General features: G+C 35.1%; 2 protein-coding genes across 6 annotated transcripts in view; both read right to left on the bottom strand.

Annotated features, from left to right (window-relative positions):
• Window positions 1-18,147, bottom strand: part of LOC127811391 (cucumisin-like) — a 127,011-nt gene extending 108,864 nt beyond the window's left edge. For 2 of the 5 annotated variants that reach the window (XM_052351270.1, XM_052351232.1), the window contains exons 1-5: window positions 18,044-18,147; window positions 17,833-17,921; window positions 17,534-17,628; window positions 17,188-17,431; window positions 16,583-17,096 (exon numbers count right to left, since the gene is read on the bottom strand). In XM_052351270.1, the coding sequence (XP_052207230.1) occupies window positions 16,583-17,096; window positions 17,188-17,431; window positions 17,534-17,628; window positions 17,833-17,921; window positions 18,044-18,142 (1,041 nt within the window). In that variant the 5' untranslated portion in view covers window positions 18,143-18,147. Of the gene's footprint in view, window positions 1-14,572; window positions 15,007-15,152; window positions 15,367-15,608; window positions 15,721-15,814; window positions 16,034-16,226; window positions 16,328-16,582; window positions 17,097-17,187; window positions 17,432-17,533; window positions 17,629-17,832; window positions 17,922-18,043 lie in introns of all 5 variants that reach the window. The other 3 variants (XM_052351279.1, XM_052351223.1, XM_052351214.1) reach the window with 3 other exon arrangements.
• A 1,732-nt stretch (window positions 18,148-19,879) lies between these two features.
• Window positions 19,880-22,915, bottom strand: LOC127811441 (60S ribosomal protein L44). Its single transcript, XM_052351325.1, has 4 exons — window positions 22,748-22,915; window positions 20,428-20,607; window positions 20,208-20,282; window positions 19,880-20,120 (listed from the first exon to the last, which is right to left on the bottom strand). The coding sequence occupies exons 1-4, from the start codon at window positions 22,748-22,750 to the stop codon at window positions 20,061-20,063; spliced, it is 318 nt and encodes a 105-aa protein (XP_052207285.1). The 5' UTR covers window positions 22,751-22,915; the 3' UTR covers window positions 19,880-20,060.
• Window positions 22,916-22,923: the final 8 nt, after the last annotated feature.

The raw sequence follows: 22,923 nt of genomic DNA, 5'->3' as shown, positions 1-22,923 counted from the left end.
AAAATAAAAATTAATTTTTATATAATTATTTAATATTTTTAAATATTTACGGCGGTTTTTCGAAATCGCCGCAAATATTAATTAAATTTTATTTAATTATTTTATTTTATTTTATTTTAATTTAGCGGCGATTTTTCAAAAATCGTCACAAAATTTAATTTTATTTTTTAATTATTTATTTATTTTTTAAATTTAACGGCGATTTTTTGAAAACCGCCGTAAAGTTAAATTTTTAATGAATTTTGCGGCGATTTTTAAAACCGTCTCTAAATGTTAAAGAAACCACCGCAAAAAACGTATTTTGCAGTGGTTTTTAAACCGTCGCAAAACACCGTGTTTTGCGACTATTTTAGAAACCGCCGCAAAAAAATCGTTGCGAAAAATCAAATTTTTTGTAATATTTCCATGCTACGCATCCATGATTCATCTATGTCATTTGGTTGTATTGATATATGTGACTATTGATGGATTTAGTCACGTTAAATGTAACGAAGATTACTTTGATCCTATATCAGTATGATTAATAAATAAGATTGTTCGGAAATACTCTTAATGGTGATAACAAAATTTTGGAGCTTATAAGGTTGTGCACATTTGTAAGGTTACATATGTGGCCCATGCCAGTGGGAGATTTTGAAAATAAATGATTCGACATATGGGGCCACAAATGTATTTTTAAACGTGCAATGCTATCTTAATGTTTAGCAGATTAAAAATCATCTATTATAATACCCGAGAAATTCTTGAGCTTATAAATAGGATTTTACGAAAGGTATAAGTGGAATTTTCGAAAGAGTGGGGCTATAGGGTACACTATCACAATTTTAAGTGACCGAATCGACTGCGGGGAGTGCCCCGAACCTTAGATGTTTAAGGAAAATGGTATAGTATTGACCAGTGATTCGAGGCATGATTTTTAGGTGTCAAAAGAAGTTGGATCAGGAATGATTTTCGGTACAGCTGTGGATCAGGCTGAAAAATCGAATGGACATAAGATACTTTAAAAAAGTCAACGGAATGTTTTAAGGACTTAGATTTTATATGTGGAACAACCTTCAAGTGATTTCGGGTTGAAACAAAAGGACTTAGGGTCAAATCAATCAACCAAGCCAAAGTGTAATTTACTAATTTTGCCCGATGGAGGTTAAAAGGATAGTTTTTCAGAAATTTTGAGGATGAAATGAAAAGTATAAAACTTTTGGGTCTTAATGGTAATATTGGAAAGATCAGGGTTCCAGGGTTGAAATCACATTTGGAAGAAACAATGGGGTTGAAGTGTAATAAAACAAAATTAGGTGTGAAACTTGCAAAGTCGGCGACCGACTTTCTTGCCATCATTTTCGGCAATGGGACGGCCGAGTGAGGGCTAGGGAAGGTTGTATACGATGCCTGGAAGCTTGGAGGCCAAGCCTTGGCCTCTGATTGTCCAAGATGTGGCCAGATTTTGCTATAAAATGGAGGCTGAGGTTTCAATTTTTGGCACACAAATTGGCCGACTTTTGGAGCATTTTTGAAGGATTGGTTAAAGGGATTTTGATCCTTGCATCAAGAGGAGAAATTCTAGAGATTTTGGAGCATTTTGGAGAGGGTTTGAATCTGGTTCAAAGCTTGGCCGGAAAGCACAAGGAGGACGTGGGGGGCTGACCTGCAACTGGCCTTTTGAGGCATTTTTCGATGAGTTTTCGAGCAACCAAGGGTGCCATTGGGATCAACTGAGGGAGAGTTTCAAGGAGGTGTGATGAGATTGGGCATCGGAGCAATGGCCACCAGCCAAAAGAGAGGAAGAAGATCAGCGCATGAGCTGCACATGCCACCTTTCATGAGTAAACACGCGCTTGGCGTGTGAGGGGTGTGGGCCATTGGTATTTTTTAAAATTAATTTTAATATTTTTCTAAAATTATTTTAGGAATTATCATATTGAAAAATTTGGGAAACTATTTGAGGGGATAATTATTTTAGAATTATCGAGGTGAAAACTAGGAGGGAAATAGAGGAAATTATGGAAAATTAAGGAAAAATGGATTTTGATGCTCCTTTAAATAAATATGGTGTTTATGGAGTGTTATGCCTCGAGGTTGAGTATAAGTACGAGTGTTTGAGGTTTAACACGCAAATTGAGGTCGTGCATGAGAATCGAGGTGTCTTGAATACGTTTGAGGTAAGGGTTTCTACCCTAAAATCTTAGCATTTGTACTATATAAATGTGTTATGATTTCATGCAAAATGGTTTTGTTGCATGCGAACGATAACCGGTGACGGTTGGTTTCATGTGGGAGGTTCGTCCTAAAACGTTTTATACATGTGCATTTTATTTTATGCGATAAATGATGTTCATAAAATATTGTTTATATGATACATTGAGTTGTGATATGTGACATTGTTATGCGTTTTTTATTGTTCATATGTGATGTCAGCCTGGAATGTTGTCTGCATAATGTAGCCACAATTCCCCGAGGGTATTGCCGGAATAATGTATAAGGGTATCTTGTGCTGGTGTGCATTCCGGGATAGCTGCCTACGGTTCCGTGCTAGAGCATATGTCCAGGGAAGTTGCACTAGGACGACTGGTTGTCCATATGAGATGTGAGTCGGGAATGGGTAATGTTTCCAGAATGCTTCTGAGTGAGAACGTAATCCCTTACGCGATTATGGTGAGCTGGGTTCCTGCGTTGATGTTAACCCTCTTGGGCCGGGAGTGGTAACGATTGTTCCCGAGGTGTCGGGGAGATGCATTGACTTTGCCTCTCTTAAGCTAGGAATGTGTTGTGTCAATGTATCGGTGTGATGATGTTGCCTTTAAAGAGATTGCTCTTTCCTCATGGTTGGGTTAAGCGCTATAAGGGATTCTCTTGGGCTAAGGCTTGTCGGGTTGTGTCGGTTTGTTTCATGTCTTGCATACATTCATGAAAACATGTTTTGAACTCTCACTTAGATAATTCATTATCTAATTTAGATTATGTTCTTGTAATATTCAAATGTTTTAGGTAAAAGCAACGATGCGAAAAGAAAAGGGATTGTCGAGGAGTGATGGCGATTAATAGATAGTTTATAGTATGTCGTTTTCAATTATGTTGTATATTTTGATGAAGTTATGTAAAACGATGGTTTGACTTTAAAGTTATGAATAAGATGGTTTCGATTGTATACCATTTGAGGTTTCGATCTATCTTCCGCATTTGAGATGATTTACCTGTCTTAGTTTATTAATGATTCTTAGTTGATATACTGAGAAGGTGTAATGGGATTGTCGGGGAACGATTTATGTGTTGAGTTTCTGTTGAAAAAAAATATATCCTCGAAATCTTACTTTATCTAATGCCCTGGGAAAGCGGGGTGTTACATCTATAAAGTTTAATTTTTGGACTATTGAGTATTAAGTTGTCATGGAATTAATGTGTAGAGGCAGGATTTCTATTTATAAATTGATGAGGGTCAATTTAGAAATACTGAAAGTTGTTAACTGCCAAATTCAGTTACAAATAATGGGTCATTATCCCTGATTGAACGTCAATTTTCCTTTCTCTCTGTAGCTCCATCAACAGAGAAAAACTTCCAAGAACTACGCATCAATCAAAAGATCATAATTGTTTTGATTAATCACAATAATGGATACAAGTATGCTTCTGCTATCCTCATTCTTCATCTTCTCTTTAAACCAAGATGGGAATCCAAAACTATGTTTGAGTCATTATATTTGGATACAGTTGTGGTCTATGCATATTGTTTTAAGTTTCAGTAATTTCTACAATTAGGAGTTATGATCTATTTTATATCTTATTTTTCAACTAGAATATATATATTTTTTTATGTTTTTTAGTTAACATGTGCCTAGTTCCATTAGGCCTATGCCTTGCCTTATGCCTTGCGCCTTAGACTCCAACACCTTTTTACGCCTTAGTGCATCTTGGGCCTTTAATAACACTGGTCTGATCAGATGTAAAAATATGATACATGCAATCACATCCTACTTTCTTCGATAGATCTATTACATAATACTTCAAAATCATCCCTTTACCCAAGCCCAAAAGTCACACTAACATTGAGCAAAAAATAAAATAGAACAAGAAATTATAAAGAAAAAGAATAGAAACTTTGAAACACTGAAAATGTACACAAATCATTCTCATTCAAGTAGTTAATTCAAGACATTCATAGGCAACCCAAAGTCAAAACAATCAGTCAGTTATTGTGTATCAAATCATAAAGTTTTCCAAAAATGGTGAAAACATGTTTACTTTGTTGTTTTCAAAAACAAGAAATTTTTTGTTAAAGGAAACCTAAAATGCCAAAAAGTCATTTTGGTTGTTTTGAGCCAAAACAAGTGCAAAATCTGAAAATGTAGAAAACGGTTATTTTGAGGCTCCACCTTCTCTCTTCTCTTCTCTTCCTTTGTAAGGCTTGGCCGTTGATCGTGCCTACCACCACCATCACCATTATGAGCCGTCGTCAACAGTCATCACCTCTGTAAATCACTAATTTTGTGTTTGGCTAGACATTTAAGCTTAGATCTATGGAGATTTGGCCATTGGATCTTGTTAGTTTGTGGGTATATTGGTCGATGGGGATAAGGGTGTCAGGTGATTGCATTTAATCACCGGAAACCACCACCCATGGTGGCCAGTGGCAATTCCCAGTGTGTTTACACGGTTATAAGGGTTTTGCCAAAAGTTTAAGCTTAGATCTATAAAGATTCGGGCATTGGATGTTGTTGGTTTTTTGGTATGTTGGTCGATACGGATGAGGGTGTCAGATGGTTACCTCTGATCACTAGAAACCTCCGGCCATAGTGGCCAGTGGCGACTGATAATGCATTTTTTAATTCTGGTTGAAAATTAAAAATCAAATCTATAAAAATCCAGCCATTAAATCTTGCTCATTTTTATGTATGTTAACTCCCTTGGCTTAGCATTTCTAATGGTAGGCTCTGGTCGTGGGAATCTCCAGCCGCCGATGGTTGCCAACGACCTCTAATGGCAGTGATTATGGCTAGTTTAGGCTGTTCATTGAATAAAATATTATAAAATATTTTTTCTCAAAATTCTAAAGTAAACACGTTTTTTAGTTTTTTGTTTTCAGAAATAGTTTTTTAGAATGACACAAAGAATGCATTTTCAAAAATCTCAAACTAGACACTCAAAACACAAAAGTGAAAATAAATTTAAAACTCAAAATTAAAAATTGAAATACGAAGGGAACACCACCTTAGTAATTTTCTTTTTTTCGGTATTTTCCCATCATCAAGTTAAGTGCAATGTCTTTCTCCTCTTGGTAGACTAATAAGATAGATCCTCATTCCTTTCAAGAAACATCAACATCCCAATTCCTAAAGCTAGAAGTGGTTTTGAGTCTTCTCCTTGTCCTTATATGATGATAAAGTATTGACATAATCGTGCCTATTATCAAACTTTTTCTTCTTAAGAAACATATATGTTGTCCAAGGTACAAGTGATTTTGATAAGGGAAGTTGTATTCTTTCATACTTTTTTGTTCAATATGTAAGAACAAGAATAAGACCATAACATATCAGTCTACATGAATATATCTACATATATGAGATTAATTGATGAAAAATTCATCTTCTTAGGTGTACCTTTATCTATTTGATCATGCCTATTAACCATTGCTCATGTTTCAATAACTTGCTTACCATAAACCTTTGCTTTCTTTAAACCTATGGATTATGTGATCGAAACCACAAAGGATAAAAGATCAGAAGCTATAGTCTAGGGAAGTTGGAGAAAAGGATTTTGATTTCTATTTCAAGCCTTAGCTAAGAATCAATACCTCACTACAAGAAAATTGTATTTTAGCGAGGGAATTTAGTGATAAAATTTTCTTCGCTAATTTTTTAAAATATTTTTTAAATTTAGCGACGAAACCTTGTCACTAAATTTAGCGACGGAATTAGTGACAAAAATTCTGTCACTAAAAAAATAAAAAATATTAAATAAAAACATTAAAATTTAGCGACGGGGTCAACCTCATCGCTAAAAAATAAATAAAATTAAATAAAAAAATTAAAATTTAGTGACGGGGTCTACCTCATCACTAAAAAATAAATTAAATTAAAAAAATTAAAAATTTAGCGACAGGGCCAATCCCATTGTTAAAAAATAAAAATAAATAAATAAAAATTAAATTTTAGATAAAAAGAATTTAAACAAAAATTAAAAATATTTTATAAAAAAATTAAAATTTGGCGACAGAGGAATTCTTGTCGCTAAAAAATAAAAAATAATTAAATAAAGAATTAAAATTTTGTGATGGAACAACCTATCAATAAAAAATAAAAAAAATTAAATAAAAAAATAAAATTTAGTGACGATACATATCGTCGCTAAAAAATAAAAAAATTAAATAAAATAATTAAAATTTAGCGACGGGGTACTCCTTGTACCTAAAAACTAAAAAGAAATTAAATAAAATAATTCAAATTTAGCGAAGAATCAACCCATTGCTAAAAAATAAAAAAATATATATAAACAATTCAAATTTAGCGACGGGATCAACCCCGTTGCTAAAAAATAAAAAATTAAATTAAATTAAAAAAATTAAAATTTAGTGACGGGCCAATCCTGTCGCTAAAAAATAAAAAAAATTAAATAAAAATTAAAATTTAGATAAAAAGTATTTAAATAAAATTAAATAAAAAAATTAAAATTTAGCGACGGGGTACAACCATCGCTAAAAAATAAAAAAATTTAAATAAAAAAAAATTAAAATTTAGCGAGGGGGGATCCCTGTTGCTAAAAAATAAAAAATAATTAAATAACGAAATAAAATTTGACGAGAGGACAACCCTATCGCTAACAAATAAAAAAAAATTAAATAAAAAAATTAAAATTTAGCAACGGGTACACCCCATCACTAAAAAATAAAAAAAATTAAATAAAATAAAATAATTCAAACTTAGCGACGGGTGAACCCGTCGCTAAAAAATTAAAAAAAATAAATAAAAACATAATTTTTCACTGTTAACATTAATGTTAGTAAAAATTAAACTAATAATTTTTAAATATATTACAAATTAAAATCAAAATAAAAATATAATTTTTCACAGCTAATATAATAATTAATAAAGTTTTATTTGAATTAATAATGAAATAAAATTAAAATTAATATTCATTTCCCTTTACTAACATTAATATTAAAATTAATATTATTAAATAAGTTTGAGGAATTTTGGTGTATAAATATAATTTTGAAATATTTGGAAGAGAATACTATAAATATATTTTATATACATCAATAAATAAGAAGGCTTTCAGATCGGCTGGCTCATGCGCGGAACTTTGTCATTGGTGGTTTGGGGTTCGAATTCGGGGAAGAGCAAAGATAATAACTGGAAATAATATCCCAACGCTGTCACATGACAAGTAGAGGCCTAGCCACATGGCGCACATAAGGGGAGGTCAAGGCCTGGCACGCGTTAAATTTTGAATTTTGGGATTGACCCCATCACTAAAAAATAAAAAAAAATTAAAATTTAGCGACGGACTCAGCCCCTTTCTAAAAAATAAAAAAATTAAAATTTAGCGATGGGCTCAAACCCATCGCTAAAAATAAAAATAAATAAATAAATAAATAAAATTTAGCGACGGGCTCAACCCCGTAGCTAAAAAATAAAAAAAATTAATAAAATTTAATAAAAAATTAAAATTTAGCGACGGGGTCAACCCGTCGCTAATTCCGTCACTAATTAGCGACGGGTACAACCCCTATCGCTAATTTCGTCGCTAAAAAATACCCGTCGCTAAATTTCAGCGACGCCCCTTTTAGCAACGAAAAGGTTCCCATCACTAAATCAGTTGCTAAAAAATCTAGCGACGGATTTTGATGTTTTAGTGACGGAGTTTTTCGTCGCTAAAACGTTGATTTTTTGTAGTGCCTACCAAATTAATATTCTCCTCTTTCTTTGCAAATAAGTTTGTTCAATAACTTTGTAGGGTTATACTAACCTCTATGAACTTAAGACTGATGAAGAAATCCTAAAAGATTTCTTGGAAAGCTTCATAGGGCAAGATGTCTCAAAACTAAATGAGTGGAAGAATTTAAGATAGGGCTAGCCATAAGTTTCAAAATAAGGAGTGGAAAGTTTCAAAACAAAACGTGGCAACAATAAGTTTCAAAATAAGGGGACCATGTTTTGAAACATTGTACTTAGAATTTGGAACAAAAAAAAAAACTTATAACACAAATAGATGCAAGAATTGGTACTATTATACTCGTACTCCCTTAGATCAACTCCCACGCCTCTCAAGTCAACTCAATTACGATTTTTACTTGCCCCATAAGTGATGAAGACCATTTTCAATGGTTAATCAACGAAAATAAGTGAAAATTTGGGATTTGACGTTGCATTAGAAACTTTAAGAATTTTGGAATTAAATTCGAGTGAAGACTTGGATGTATCAAAGGATAGAATTGCCCTTTACTCAAATAGTCTATAAAAATGGGCTTGAGCTCAATTGTTAATTAAGCTCATTTGGCAAACTTTTGAGAGCACTTGAGAGCTAGGAAAGAAAAAGTCAAAGAGACCAAGGGAAAAGAAGGGGATTTTAACCAACATATTTTGGTCCTCAAGTGAGAGTTCTACCATTGAAACTTTGTTTAGTTTGTTTGTTGCATAAGAAATGAGCTATAAGCATCAATGACATAAAGTTTTGTATGAAAACTTACATTGAAACTTGTCTTGTTCATGCATCATGAAAAATGTGGCCATACTCTTTTTTTCTTTTTGGCTTGTGATTGGATTGATATATCCTTCGCCATGGATGTTGGGTTAGTAACAACTCAGGGTTTTGGTCCTTGTTGTGGCCAAAAAATGGTGTTTGCAAAATAAGTTACCTATGAAAGCCATTACTTTTAAAAACATCATGCTCATGACATGTATAAAAATATTTTAGAATCATCACTAAGCACTTCATCACTTTTATTGGCATGTTTAAAATGTGTTATGTGATGCGAGTAGGTCCAAGGGTAAAGAGAAAATAGATAAATGCTAGGTCTTGGTTTTAAAGCCTTTGTCCATTTTGGAGTTTATGAAGAAAACATTGTACTTTAATGTACTAGTTGTTTGATTTGAACTCGTGGTTGTAATGGAAAGGTTTTTAGTTGTCCATTCATTTTGTACCAAATGAAGATTTAAACGCCCCTTGTATACACTGTTTTGGTTAATGGACTGAAGTTGCTTTGAGTTTAATCACTACTACTAAAAAAAAAAAAAAAATTGTAGACAAAATTTATTTCTATCTCTAACAAATACGAATTTTGTTACAAGTATTTCCCGGACTACACCTTATAGGCTGGACTCGACCCAACAGGCCGGCCTAATCACCTAAAGCTCAGTAGGCCCCAAGTCAAGTTCATTGGAGCAAGCTCACACATCGCTAAAACCTGAGCTCAAATCGAGACACCAAGCAGGCTTTAAACGAGCTCCTAGCGATACCTCTAACGAGCTCCCGGTGACACTTACGGTGATAGCGAGCTCCTGGCGATACTTCCAACTCGCTGGCCTAACTTGTTAGAACGGGAGGTGCTATGGCACACACCAAGATGGGGGTGAATTGGTTATTTTAAAAACTTAATTGAACTTGAAAAGCTTTTTAACACAAATTAAGGTTTTATGAAATAAAACGTGAAGTATATAAAAGTGACAGATGAAAGTTTACAAAAAATAAATATATGAACCAAGTGAGGAAAAACGAAATGCTTGGAAAGATAAATAGATCAAAGAGCACAAGCACAAGAAACACAAGAATTTATAGTGGTTCGGCTTAACCCAAGCCTAATCCACTACCTTAGCTCCTCACTAAGGATTTTGCAAACAATCCACTAAAACCCCCTACTTAAACCAAGTAGGTCCTCTAGTCCAAGACTAGGAATTACAACCTCTTGCTTATACAAGTAAGCCCTCTAGCACCTAGCTAGGAAATACAAAACCTCCCACTCAAAATAGGCCATCTAGCTACACAAGCTAGGAAGCATAGGAAATATAGAATGTGAGAGAATCTAAGAGATGAATCTCTTAGTTACAATGTCTCTCAAGATTAAACAAGGCTTAAATGAATGTATTGACAATAATAGAACGAAGCCTTGGAGAGAAAAGTATAACAATGAAAGCACAGAACACTGTAAATACAAACAAATATAAAATGTAAGCTCAAATCAATTCGTTCCCGTCCATTAGCCTTCTCTTGATCATCCATGACTTGTATTTATAAGCTTCCCACAAGATTAAAGAGAAATGAAGCCGTTTGTAACCGTTGGAGAATGAGAAACTAGTCGTTGGAGATTGAAAAACTAGTCGTTGTAAGTTTCTGTGAAACACATAGTCAACAGAGAAAATAGGTTAGTCGACTATTTTATCAAATAAAACTAGCCATAGTCGACAAACAGAAAAGCATAGTCGACTATTGCTCAACCAAAACTTCTCATAGTCGACAGATCCTTTTACATAGTCAACAGATCAAAAATTACAAAGAAAATTTTGAAATTCATGAACAAACATAGTCGACAGATGAAATAGCATAGTTGACTATCCTTACACAATAGTCGACAGAATGAAATATAGTCGACAGAGGCCATATATAGTCGACAGATTAAACAAGCATAGTTGACTATCCTTATGCATAGTCGATAGCACTAAACAACATAGTCGACTATCTTCTTGGAAAATCTAGAAACTTAACAGATAACATGTAGAAAGTACCCCCCCCCCCATTTGGATTCAATAAAAATATCTAAAAAATCAAAATCCATAAGAATAAAAAAGTAGAATTTGGGTTTTAATAGGAACTTAGGATTTTACGATTTTACCACCTCTAAGATATAGACTTTCTATTTTTTGAAAAATTCGTTAAAAATCATTTTATCACTAATGAATGTTAACTATTGAATTACCGGGAGTTAGTTTTCTAAAACTAAAACATTTTCATATATGTCTCCTTATAAGGTGCTCTAACCTTCCAGATTTAGAAAAATATGACTTTGAATTCTCGATACTTGAAATTCATTTGGTTTTCATTCTCACAAAATAATACTTGATATTGAAATTGATTTATGTTGAAAACCACAACCTTGATTCATAACTTAGGGATTAAATAAAATATTGTTTTTCATCATCAAAACTAAGTATATAAAAGTAAAACAACATAACTGATCAGCTCGCGTAACAAGAAGACCACAGAGTAACCAGAGAACAGTTGTGGACTAGGGGTTATTTTGGTTGGGTCGTCCAGGCCCCAACTTGGCCTCACCCTCTCGGCCCTTTTTCTTGGCCCATGGCGGTCCCATCTTGGCCCTGTACCTACCTGCAACAACATCATTGCAGCCACTTCTGAATTTTTGCATGCCTACCTCAGAACCCATCCTCATTAATGACAGATCTCATTCCCATTAATAAGGGTCCTGTCGGCCCTATGTCACCATCTAGGTGCCTCCGCCAGCGCTGGATATTCAGTCACATCACCTGCAAGCACATGACGCACCCAATAGGACATTCCCTCATCCTATATATCAGCCAACTCCCTTTAGAGCCATGGTATGCTTTTTCTACTAACCTACTGATATGCTGCATCTTTCCTACTCACTTACTTACTTGAACGTTGGAGTATTTGCAGGGGGCCAACCGGCCAGAGGAACGCAGACCGAGCCATACAACGCTCTTTGGCGTGTTTTTTCCATTCTCTCTTCTTTTGTTCATTTCATCAATGCGGACCAACGAATCACAGTCAACCAATTTCGAACGTTGACAGATTTTGAGACGCATGAATAAAATAATCAAAATTTATTTTTTTAAGGGTTTAATATTTCCAAATCAGAGATGGAATCATCCATCTCTGAAAGTTTTACAAAATCATAGAAGGAAAAAGTTCCATCTTTGAAGGCTTTTTAGAATTAGAGATGAAATTTTTCCCCCTTTGAATTTTGTATGCTCTTAGAAATAGAAAAAAATACTATCTTTGAATCAGAGACAGAATCAAAGACAAAAAAATTTATGTCTCTAAAGGTTATTCTAGAATCAAAGACAGAATTTTTCCGTCTCTGAATTTTGTCTACTCTTAGAGACGAAATTTAATTTTTTCATCGGAGACGAAAAATTCCATCTCTAATTTTTTAACTTTTTATTTAAAAAAAGAATCCTTTCTGCGACTAAGTGACTTGACCTTTCTATTGATCCATCAGCCCATCTGTTTGTAGGAAATAAAAAAGAGATTTTTGAGAATGAGAATCTCTCATTCTTAGAGCATCAAGGTCATCTCAAGGAGCCAATTAAAAGACTCAAGTAGTCTAGCTAAGAAATGAAGGATAAGAAGGCTTTTTGTGGGTAAGTGCCTTCATCTTTTCTTTGTTGATTCCTCTCAATGAATGTTTCTCCTTGTCATCTTCTCATTTTAATTTTCAAATCTAGTGAGATCCAACGGTTGGATCATTTTGGTTTTTGGGTATATTGGTCACAAAACCAAGGCAATTCTAATTATCAATTCCGATCGTCGAAATCTATAATGGACGGTGGTCGGCAATGCCCTTCCAAAAATGAGCAACCTTTATGTAAAAATTTAATTTTCAAATCTATTAAGATCCGATTATTTGATAGTTTTGATTTTTGGGTATGTTCATCACTAGACCCAAGATGATTCCAATGATTAGTTTCGATTGTCTGTATCTACCATAGACGATGGTTGGCGATGCCCTTTTAGAAATGATTAGCTTTTTTCAAAAAAAAATAATTTTTAGATTTATTGAGATCCGATCATTGGACCGTTTTGATTTTTGGGTATGTTGGTTACCAAACCAAGCCGATTCTGATGATTGATTTCGATCGTCATAATTTTTCATGGACGGTGGTTGATGAAGCCCTTCCTAAAACGGGCATCGTATTTGCAAAAAAAAATAATTTTCAGACCTATTGAGATCCGATCAATGAATCATTTCGATTTTTGGGTATATTGGTCACTAGACCAAGGAAATTCCAAAGATTGATTTTGATTATTGAAATCTGCCATAGACAGTGGCCAGCAAGAAGTATTTTTTTTAAGTCCGTCTCTAAAGTTAGAGATGGAATTTTTTTTCCAAATTTCGTCTCTAACTATAAAGTTTCACCAATTTTGAGACCGATTACACAATCACATTGTAGATAGAAAATATTTTTTGGAGACCAAAAAAAACTGTCTCTGAATTAGAGTCGAAATTTCTTTTGTCTCTAATAGCCATGGAGCACAAATATTTATCACTAATTGTTTAGTGACGAACTATTTAGATATGGATCAAAATTTGTCTCTAAAAATATTTATTCGTCTCTAAACCTGATTTTTTTTTTTTTTTTTGTAGTGAATTTCTTCTTAAGTGATTGTGATAAGTGTGGATTATTATTGGATTTAATCCATTGTATATTGTTGAATAATACAAGTTTATGGTTTAGAAAAGTGTGGGATGATTTTAGACACCAGGTAAAACCAAAAACAAGGTTTGAAATGGAAATAACCCAGGCTTTTAACGGAAAAGGTCTCTATTTTTAGCTTTTGGGGACCTAGTTTCAAAACAAGGTGCAGGATGTTTCAGAACAAGGTCTTCCAATGAGCCAAATAAATTCGTTTTCAACCTAAAGTTTCAAAACATAAAGGTTTGGTATTTCGAAACAACATGTTCTTGCAAGTTAATTATTGGCCAAGATGGTCTTGAAACATCGATTCGAGGTCAACTTAGAGTTTCAAAATAAACAAGAACACTTTCCTAGCAAATTTGCATGAGGAGTTTTGGTGACGCATTTTTGTGTGAACAAAAAGAGAAGTTAAATGTTTCTTAGATGATAAGAAGAAACATTTGGTTCAATGCAAATGCTTTCTATCCTTAACTATAGTTTAATGCACCTAGATAATTTAATAAAAAATTGGAATCTAGATTCAGGTAGGGCATACTAGAGGTATTTGCAATGCTTTGTATGGGATGAGATGAACTCCATGCGAAGGGGAACTTAATGAAGAATTTTTCTATATGGTTATGCAATTTAGAAAAAAATTCTAGCATGCCCAAAGATTAGAGTGTTACATAATCCATTTTAAAAAACATATCCCAATTTGTTATTCTTTCTACAAAAATATCGTTCTAAAGCATTGGGAATAAATAACAATGTGGTAAACAAAAAATATTAAACACCTTGAAATTTTTAGTGTAATCTATTTTCATATGCATGGAAAATAAAAACAATAACAATAAAGACATATTATGTCTTTATCCGACCACGAGGTCAATTATATAAATTTTAACTGGTTAATCATTTTTATTTATAGCCTTATCTTCTTTAAGGCTCTTGTAATTCATCAGTTTGCACTTAAGTTTTTTCCACAAGTTCTTTTTAATTTTTCTCGACCTTATTTTAAAGATATTTATTCCATTCCAATATGGACTCTTATTAGTGGAGCCTCTACTGGTCTTATTATCACATAACTAGAACCATCAAGTAGATAGTATTTGTGAAGCATAGACAACAATGGGGGTTCTCACTTGATGTGTGCCATCATCCCACACCAAAGCAGCAGACACCCTTGTTGCTCCTATTGCTCCTTCCACCTTCACCAAAAACCCTAGCTTTTGCCCAAGAGACGTGAATGTCAGAACTGTGGGTTCGACTCTGATCCTAAGTGCCTGTGGAGAATTATAATTAGTCAGTCTGGCATGATATGTGGATGAGGGTAGCCCAACATTTGTGACCGTCCTCTTGAATGTCTGGCTAAATGGCCTCGAGGCCATGGTTGAAAGGGTCAGGGATGGAAGGTTTAGGTGCCACATTGTCCCATTTCTGCCAACATCCGAGCAAGTTGTCATCTCGCCGGTGACAAGTCGCAAGGCGGTGTTATTGTAGCCCTGTCCGCATAAAAGCTTGATGTAGTCAACTGGTTCTGCATCATATACAAGGCCAGGGTTTGTAGCTTTGAGGGGATTCATATGGCCTGAACCGTACGCAAATTCAGCATCTCGGCTAGTTTCCAGGCTCAAGGGAAAGGCTGAAAACAACAATAAGGTGCAAAAGTGATCGACTCAATATCATTAAGCACTCAATTGGCAGAGTTTTTTATAGGTCCCTGGTTGAGATCGGCAAACTGGCCAGTCTAATTCTACTAAAAATGGTTATGGGATGTAGCTTAATTACCAGTAGTCATCATGGCAGACTTGATTGCAGCAGGGGACCATGAAGGGTGAAAGGATTTGATGTAGGCAGCCAAGGCAGAAGCATGTGGGCATGCCATTGACGTCCCGGATAATATGTTGTAGGTTACTCTTCTTCTGTCTTCTTTTACTCTTGTCACCGGTGAAGCCTGTGACCATGCTGCTAGGATGTCGACTCCAGGAGCAGCTATATCCGGCTGCATCAGAAAATGTCAATACCAATTGATGAAAACAAACATATGCCCCTCTTGTACTATGTGACACCCAGAAGCACTGTGTAGGCCAAGGGCTATCAAGTTGAATCTCTCATATATATATTGTTCACACACTTAACGGGGATTAAACATTAATGTCAATTATTGAAACAATTTGTTCATATGAAGGTGAAATCAAACCAATAAAAGAAGATTAGATAGATTACTACTAATCAAATACGTACTTTGAGTATATCAGTTGTGACGCGATTTGGACCCCTGGATGAGAAGGAGACCACATAGGGAGCCAGGGTATCATTGGCCTCATTGCTCTTGAATATAGTTGCCTTTGGATTGCTGTTTGATCAATAGACAGAATATTTTTAGGTACATAATACATATGCTTATGAAGGGAACAATTAATAGATTGATCTAAAAGAATTCTGTATACCTGGTGGAGTTGATGTAGTTGAAAATATGGCTACCACCATCATCTCTTACTACAGCAGCTGGAAGAGGAAAAGAGGAAGCAAAATCCCTCAAGCCTGTCACTTGCATCACAGCCCCAGCTGCGCCGGCCAAGAGCGCTGTTTCCCCGTTACTGATTTCATCGCAGAGAACGATTTTACCCTTCACCAAGTCCCGGTTCAACGAGCCTCTGAGGCAATACCTGAATTCCCACAACTATTAATGAGTCAGTTTTCTCAGGAACAAGAAGGGCTCAACTAGAAATTTTGGCCACTCCATGGAAGTGTTAGCTAACTTCCCTAGCTTTATTTTGTCAACTTGAACTATTGTACAAGAATTTTTGCTGAACATTTCAAGAATTTTTCCAAGATTTTGCTAGACCTCTTCTACATTACCTGGATGCGGAACCAGTGAAGTTTGCTGTGGTATTTGGAGCATCTCCAGCATAGATCATGGGATATTTTTTCTGCATCTTGAATGTGTTTAAGGAAATTCCCTGCATGAGAGGCATGCAGATTCAATACCCACAGTAAGTCCTATTAGCCCCTTTGTCTTTAAACTTGGGATGTGGGTGACCCCAAAGGCAGAGAGAGAGAGAGAGTGATCATATCGCATGGGGATGGAACTTTTGAGACCTTTTTCGCGACGCATCTTAACTCTCATGTCACTTGGATTCCAACGAGTGATCCTAGAGTTTTCATATGTGTACTACTACAACAAAGAGAGGACATGACGAGGAAGTAAGACTTGCCTGGTAGACTTGATTGTCACCCAGCTGAAGCTTGGTCAAGAACTTCCTGTCAATGGTGCTAGCAGCAACTGAAAGAAACCAAGGAGCTACATTCGAAATGGTGGCAAGGTCCGGTCCGTCGTTACCCCCTGAGGCAGATGTAAATATCCCATTCTTCATGGCATGAAAAGCTCCAATTGCTATTGAATCCTCAAAATAACCTTTTGGATGGTGCCTCCCAACTGAGATGGAGATTATGTCAACACCATCGGCAATGGCGTCGTCAAACGCCGCCAGAATGTCCGCGGCTTTGCAGCCGTCTGACCAACATATTTTGTACGCTGCAATCCGGGCCGCTGGCACGCCTCCTCTCGCAGTTCCCATGCCCAACCCCATCAAGCTTGCCATGCCAACTGCGCCTCCGGCTGCTGTGGATGCGCAGTGTGTTCCGTGGCCGTTTGTGTCCCTCGGAGACTTTGCGTCTTCCTTGGCATACTTCCCGTCGCTCCGGTAGAACCGTGCTCCGATAACTTTACTACATTAGCATTAGAAGAATAGAATCTTATGATAAATATGTGACCTTATAAAAAAGATAAAATTAAAAAAAAAAAATTACAAAAAAATACTTATTGCATGTGAAATTGGAAGAGACTTGACAGGTGCCCTTCCATTTGCTTGGCGGCGGGTCAAATCCTTTATCGACGAAGCTCTCGGACTCCGGCCAAATGCCAGTGTCGAGAACTCCAATGATAATGTTGCTCTCAATGGTTGTTCTTTTGACTTGTTGGGAAAAACCCATAAAGTCCCATGACCGTGTTGTGTGAAGTTGATACTTCTCATTGGGGAATACTGAAACTACCCCATCCATCTCTGAAAATTTAACATTCTTTCATTAGCACCAAAAAAAAAAAAAAAAATCATAGATTCCCTCCTAAATAATCCTTGTCTTCTTTGAAAATTGATTTATTGTACCAGCAATCCTCATCTTCTCATCCTCAGTTAACATGGCAGCAAACCCACTGAAGCTCTTCTTGTAGCTATAGAGAAGGGATGTCGATACATCGTTGCTGAACATGTAATCAAAGTTTTTACATCAATATTTAACTTAGGGAGTACAAAATAATAATATAAAATTAAAATTCTTTCTATAAGTTTGAAACGATCAGGTGATATGACAGTTAACAAAATGATTATAGTAGTTTGAGTTGTTATCATTAGTGAATGATTTTACAAGATAGGGCAACTCAAGCACGAGGCAATAGAGGATGAACCTGCCAAGAACCTCTTGCAGCATGCTTGTATGGAGAGAAGATGTAGAAAATCCATCCTCTGGGGTGTCCCCCATATAAACGATGTAAGCCTGCATGATGAATCAAACAATTGAAGAATGCAGATAGCATATATATATATATATATATATATAAACTTATTTTCCATGTATGTATATGTCAGAGATAAAATGGAGAAAGATAGAGAGTTTGCCTGTCGAGGAGCATGAGAATCTGCAGCTTCTGGTTTGAGCAGTAGGAGGGAGAGGTGAAGTAGGAGAACCCACAAACCAACGGTCATTTTTCTTCCCATATGGATATCTTATAAGCCAAAATATTTAATATCTATAATCATGCAAGCATATATATATATATGAACCACAAATGTGGCCTGAAATCAGTCAACTCTGGTGGCTTCTATAAACGTTTCTTTCCAAGTCTTAACTCTGTTGATTGGTTCGCTCAGTTTAATTGCAACCTCAAATATATCGTAATTAATTAACTAAACAGAAAAGTCCTCTACGGTGGACTGCTATTCCAATCGTCAATTTTCATGTGATGGATTCTATTCAATTCTTAGAAACGACCACATGCAAGGGTTGGGTGTGTGCTCCCACACACCCGTCATCCGTGAGTTGTCTAATAATTGTTCGACGCAGACAATTTTAAATTCATGATCCATATTATATATCTAAGTCTTTCTTCATATGTTTTTCTTAGTTTAACTCATCAGTCACATTAGTATTTAATATTTTCTTGCAAATATATAATTAAGGGGGATTCAAAATTCAAAGAAAATTAAAGTTAAATACTACTATTATACTATTAAGATAATATTTGTTAACTTAAATATAGATCGAAAAAAATAAAAAATGAAAAATATTTTTTTATTATATTTGTTAAATTTATTTGACAATCTTTAGAAAAAAATATCACGTGATTTCTTATTTTAAACTTTTCAGATAAATTCATCTCTCTCTCCTTTCAGATAAATTTATCTTAGATTTTACAGAAAAGAAAAAATTACGCAAATGTCCTCTAGTGCATTCCAAAAAATTTAATAAATAATTTGATAAAAATTTTAAAATACTTCTCAATTTTATGTTAACTATTATATATCTTGATTAAAAAAAATTAATATTAAATTAACGTAATCTTATCTTACTCATTTTAACAAATGTTACCTAAATTAAGAATTCAGCCTAAGATTGAATCAAAGATAAAAGTTAATTTTTTTTCTTGTAATTTTCCCAATAATTACCATCAAACAATGACAAAATTGAAATGAAATGTCAAAAAATGAGGTGACAAGCGAAAAGATGACGGTACAATTAGCCGAATGCATTTTATTAAATCTTGAACAAATTCAAAAAACCCATTTACAAATGTTATCAAATGGTTAGTGACAATACAAAAATTGTTGATAAGGGTAAAAGGACAACATTCTGCTATTAAAATAAAAAAAAAATTAAGACAAACATTACAGTTAAAATAAATTAAAAAATTAGTCTAAAACTAAAAACACCATTAAAGTTCAATATTTTTTCATAACAAATCTAATTTTTAAAGGGCAGCAATTATATAACTTTTTGTTTTTGCTCTACAGAATTGTTGAATAATGATATATGCATTAATAAAAGAAAAATGCTATTAATACACCTTTGTGTATACCTTAGGCTACATAAAGGTATATCAATGATAAAAAAATCCCTTATGAGACCCATAAAGACGTGTGAAACGTAAGATATTTTAATCATAATACCCCCTTATATAGTCCAAGATATATAAAATAATTATACATTTAGCATGATTCTTAATAAAAAATAATGCTAGATGTCATGACTGATGAGTCATGATGCCTACGTGGCAGCACACCAGCTGGGGTCATGACTGTGATCATGACTGACGCACAACATTTCTCATTAAGAAATCATGTTGATGTTAACTTCATCTAGTTTAAGGTAACATAACGTTAGGTCATCTATTTTACTATTCCATCGTAGTAAACAACCAAAGTTAGGTGCCAATAAAATCCAAGCACAAGAAATAGTGTGGCAAAATATTAGACTAGATATCCTTCAGCGAGAATTCGAACCAAAAGCAAAAACTTGGAATAAATTGCCAGGTGAGAGAACATTCTATATTCCTGACATAACAACTTCAATCTATAAAACAATTAACTAAAACAGAGACATCCATTCCAATTGAATGATCAACAGATATGCCGCATCTCAAAATAGAGAAGTGCCCTTGCCCTTCTTATCTCCACCAATCTCAAAATGTTTGCACCTCTGCAGAAACAAATCACAAGGAAATCAGAAGCAATCGGCACAAAGGAAGCTGATTTTCATGAGTAACTCCAAGTTAAAGAAGTTAACCTTGATTGGGTGCTGTGACACATGTTTGCACCCCTGGCACTGCAGCCTTAGCACAATCTTTTTGGTGGTCTTAGCCTGTCTCAGCCAAATCAAGTTAATTATCAATCAGCCATATTGATTTTAAAAAAAATTCTATATCCATGGCCAAAGAATTAGTAGACCCAAATAGCATCCCCAGAAATGTGTGAAATAATACAAAGCATCCAAAATGAGCTCTCACCTTTTTGTGGAAAACTGGCTTTGTCTGCCCACCATATCCGGACTGTTTCCGATCATAACGGCGCTTTCCTTGGGCAGCCAAACTATCCTTCCCCTTCTTATATTGAGTAACCTTGTGCAATGTGTGCTTCCGACACTCCTTGGATTTGCAGTAGGTCTTCTTGGTCTTTGGAACGTTGACCTACAATAGACAAATTATATAACAATCAAGAAAAGAATTTCAAAAAGGTCAATGAGATGAAAACAGAATGTCATGTTCTGATGGAAACCCCATGTTTTCTGAGGAGAACTTACATAAGTGGTTCAAATAGAACAGATAATATTGCTAAAATATAGTGGGAATGAATATGACCTTTGGAATTTCCAGGATAAAAATCTAATAGTTCAATCAGCATGAATTTAAGGCCACACTTTTTGAGAGCTTCACAATTTTCATCTGTAAACAGTCCCAACAATGCAAACCATCTTGCCACTATTTGTCCTTTCCTGTGGCCAACCATGAGCTTCCATTTGATTGATATTTCCTCTTCTTCATAGGCCCCACCTCTTTCTCAATTTCTTCCCAATTTTCAAATCAATCACTGTCTTTTTCACCAACTACACAGCTGGAATAGTGTATATTTTACATTTTTCTTCCACTTTTACAACTTCACTCCCTGGACTCATCAGCCTCGGTTTAAGATCTCACTCTGAAATATCTCAACCACTGATTTAACCCAACTCATAGAACAGAACACTCCACGAGCAATATCAATCTCCCACTTACCAAAAAAGATTACACAATGGTCTGATCAGATGTAAAAATATGATACGTGCAATCACATCCTACTTTCTTGGGTAGATCTGTTACATAATACTTCAAAATCATCCCTCTACCCGAGCCCAAATGTCACACTAACCTTGAGCAGAAAACAGAACCAGGAATTATAAAGAAAAAGAATAGAAACTTTGAAGCACTAAAAATGTACACAGATCATGCTCATTCGAGCAGTAAATTCAAGACATTCAGAGGCAACCCAAAGTCAAAACAATCAGTCAGTTATTGTATATCAAATCATAAAGTGTTCGGTAAACAATCAAATCTTGTATAAAGAAACCAGTAAGATTATGAAAGTAAGTCTGGGAAAATAAAAGTTGCAGCCCTAAGACTATATAACAACATATCCAGCCTTTATCCCACTATGTGGGGTCGGCTACATGAATTCTACACTTCTATGTGAATTACGCCCCAACAGATTAGTTTGTCTAGGAAACCTATTAGATCCTCTAAAAATCCACCAATGCTTCAGTAATTACAGTTCTTTTATTTAAAGAAGTCCAGGTCCACACCAAATCCAGTCTAGAAGCGACCCATCTTGTTAGTTGTTAACTACATGCCACTTTGAGTAAGGGACATCAATGTTTTCCTAACTTTCTGCAACTAGTTATGGCAAAACAAGCTTCTATGCAATCTAGATTCAGGAAAGACTAAAATGGAGTACTCCCACAAATTTTCAATTGTAAGACAAATAGAACAGCGAAAACATATAGCTCTAAATTTATAATCTATAAACTTATGAACTAAATCACGTCAAGATTTTTATGGGTAGTTATCTAGGTCTTTTTGGCATAAGCCTTATTGGGCAAAATTAAGTAATCAATCTATAAAGCTGCTATCTCATCTCATCTGTAACCAAAACTACACAAGTACATAAAGTGCGGCATCTGTGTGACATGTTAGTCAATAATGAAAAGTTGAAGGCAACACAACACCGAGTGCAGCTGAAGAATGAGAGTTCCAAAATTCAGAATTCATGTTCAATGAAACTCCTGAATCAAGCTCTAGATGAAATTTCCCTTACTACTAGTCCCAACTTCAGGTGCCGTGATCCATCATGGCCAACCACCGATAGAACATCACGGGGACACAAACTTCCCCCTCACCCCCCTTCTCGCTCTCTCGATTACAGCTTAATTGAAATCTCTCAAACCAATTCTAAGCAACCAAGATAAATATAAGTTTCCAAATAGGAAGTACTGCTTCCATAGGATAAAATCCAGTAGCGTCCAATAATCATTCGGTACTCGAAATGACCGTCAGGCAAAAAATATATATATACAGAATAATTCATGCCTTCACACTGGAAAATCAACAAACACCTAACAGTAGCTCAAAAAATTGATGGGAAAAAAAAGAGAACTAGATTCCAGAAACGGGCAAGAGGGAGAGAAGAAGAAAGGAAAAGGGATCGAATCTAAATCAGGTACCAGAAGTTCAAATCCCTCCCCTCTCCAAAAATTTCTCTGGAATCAAATAGAAACGAGAAGCATCAAAAGATTACCATGGTTGCGGCGCAGAGTCGGCCTCAAATCTAGGGTTTCTGAGAGCAAAGAGTTCCGTGAACTGAAGTCTGAATTCTGGGAAGGTGGACTTTGTTGCGGCAATGGGTAGCAGCGTGTGGGATTATGGCTTGTTATGTCGGTCGCCGGCCCAATTCAAGTCGGCCCAGCAAATCAA

The sequence above is a fragment of the Diospyros lotus genome, chromosome 1, assembly GCF_014633365.1.
Source record: "Diospyros lotus cultivar Yz01 chromosome 1, ASM1463336v1, whole genome shotgun sequence".
NCBI classification, from domain to species: Eukaryota; Viridiplantae; Streptophyta; class Magnoliopsida; order Ericales; family Ebenaceae; genus Diospyros; species Diospyros lotus.
Note: the sequence above shows the minus strand (reverse complement) of the source record. Positions and strands in the feature narration are given on the sequence as shown.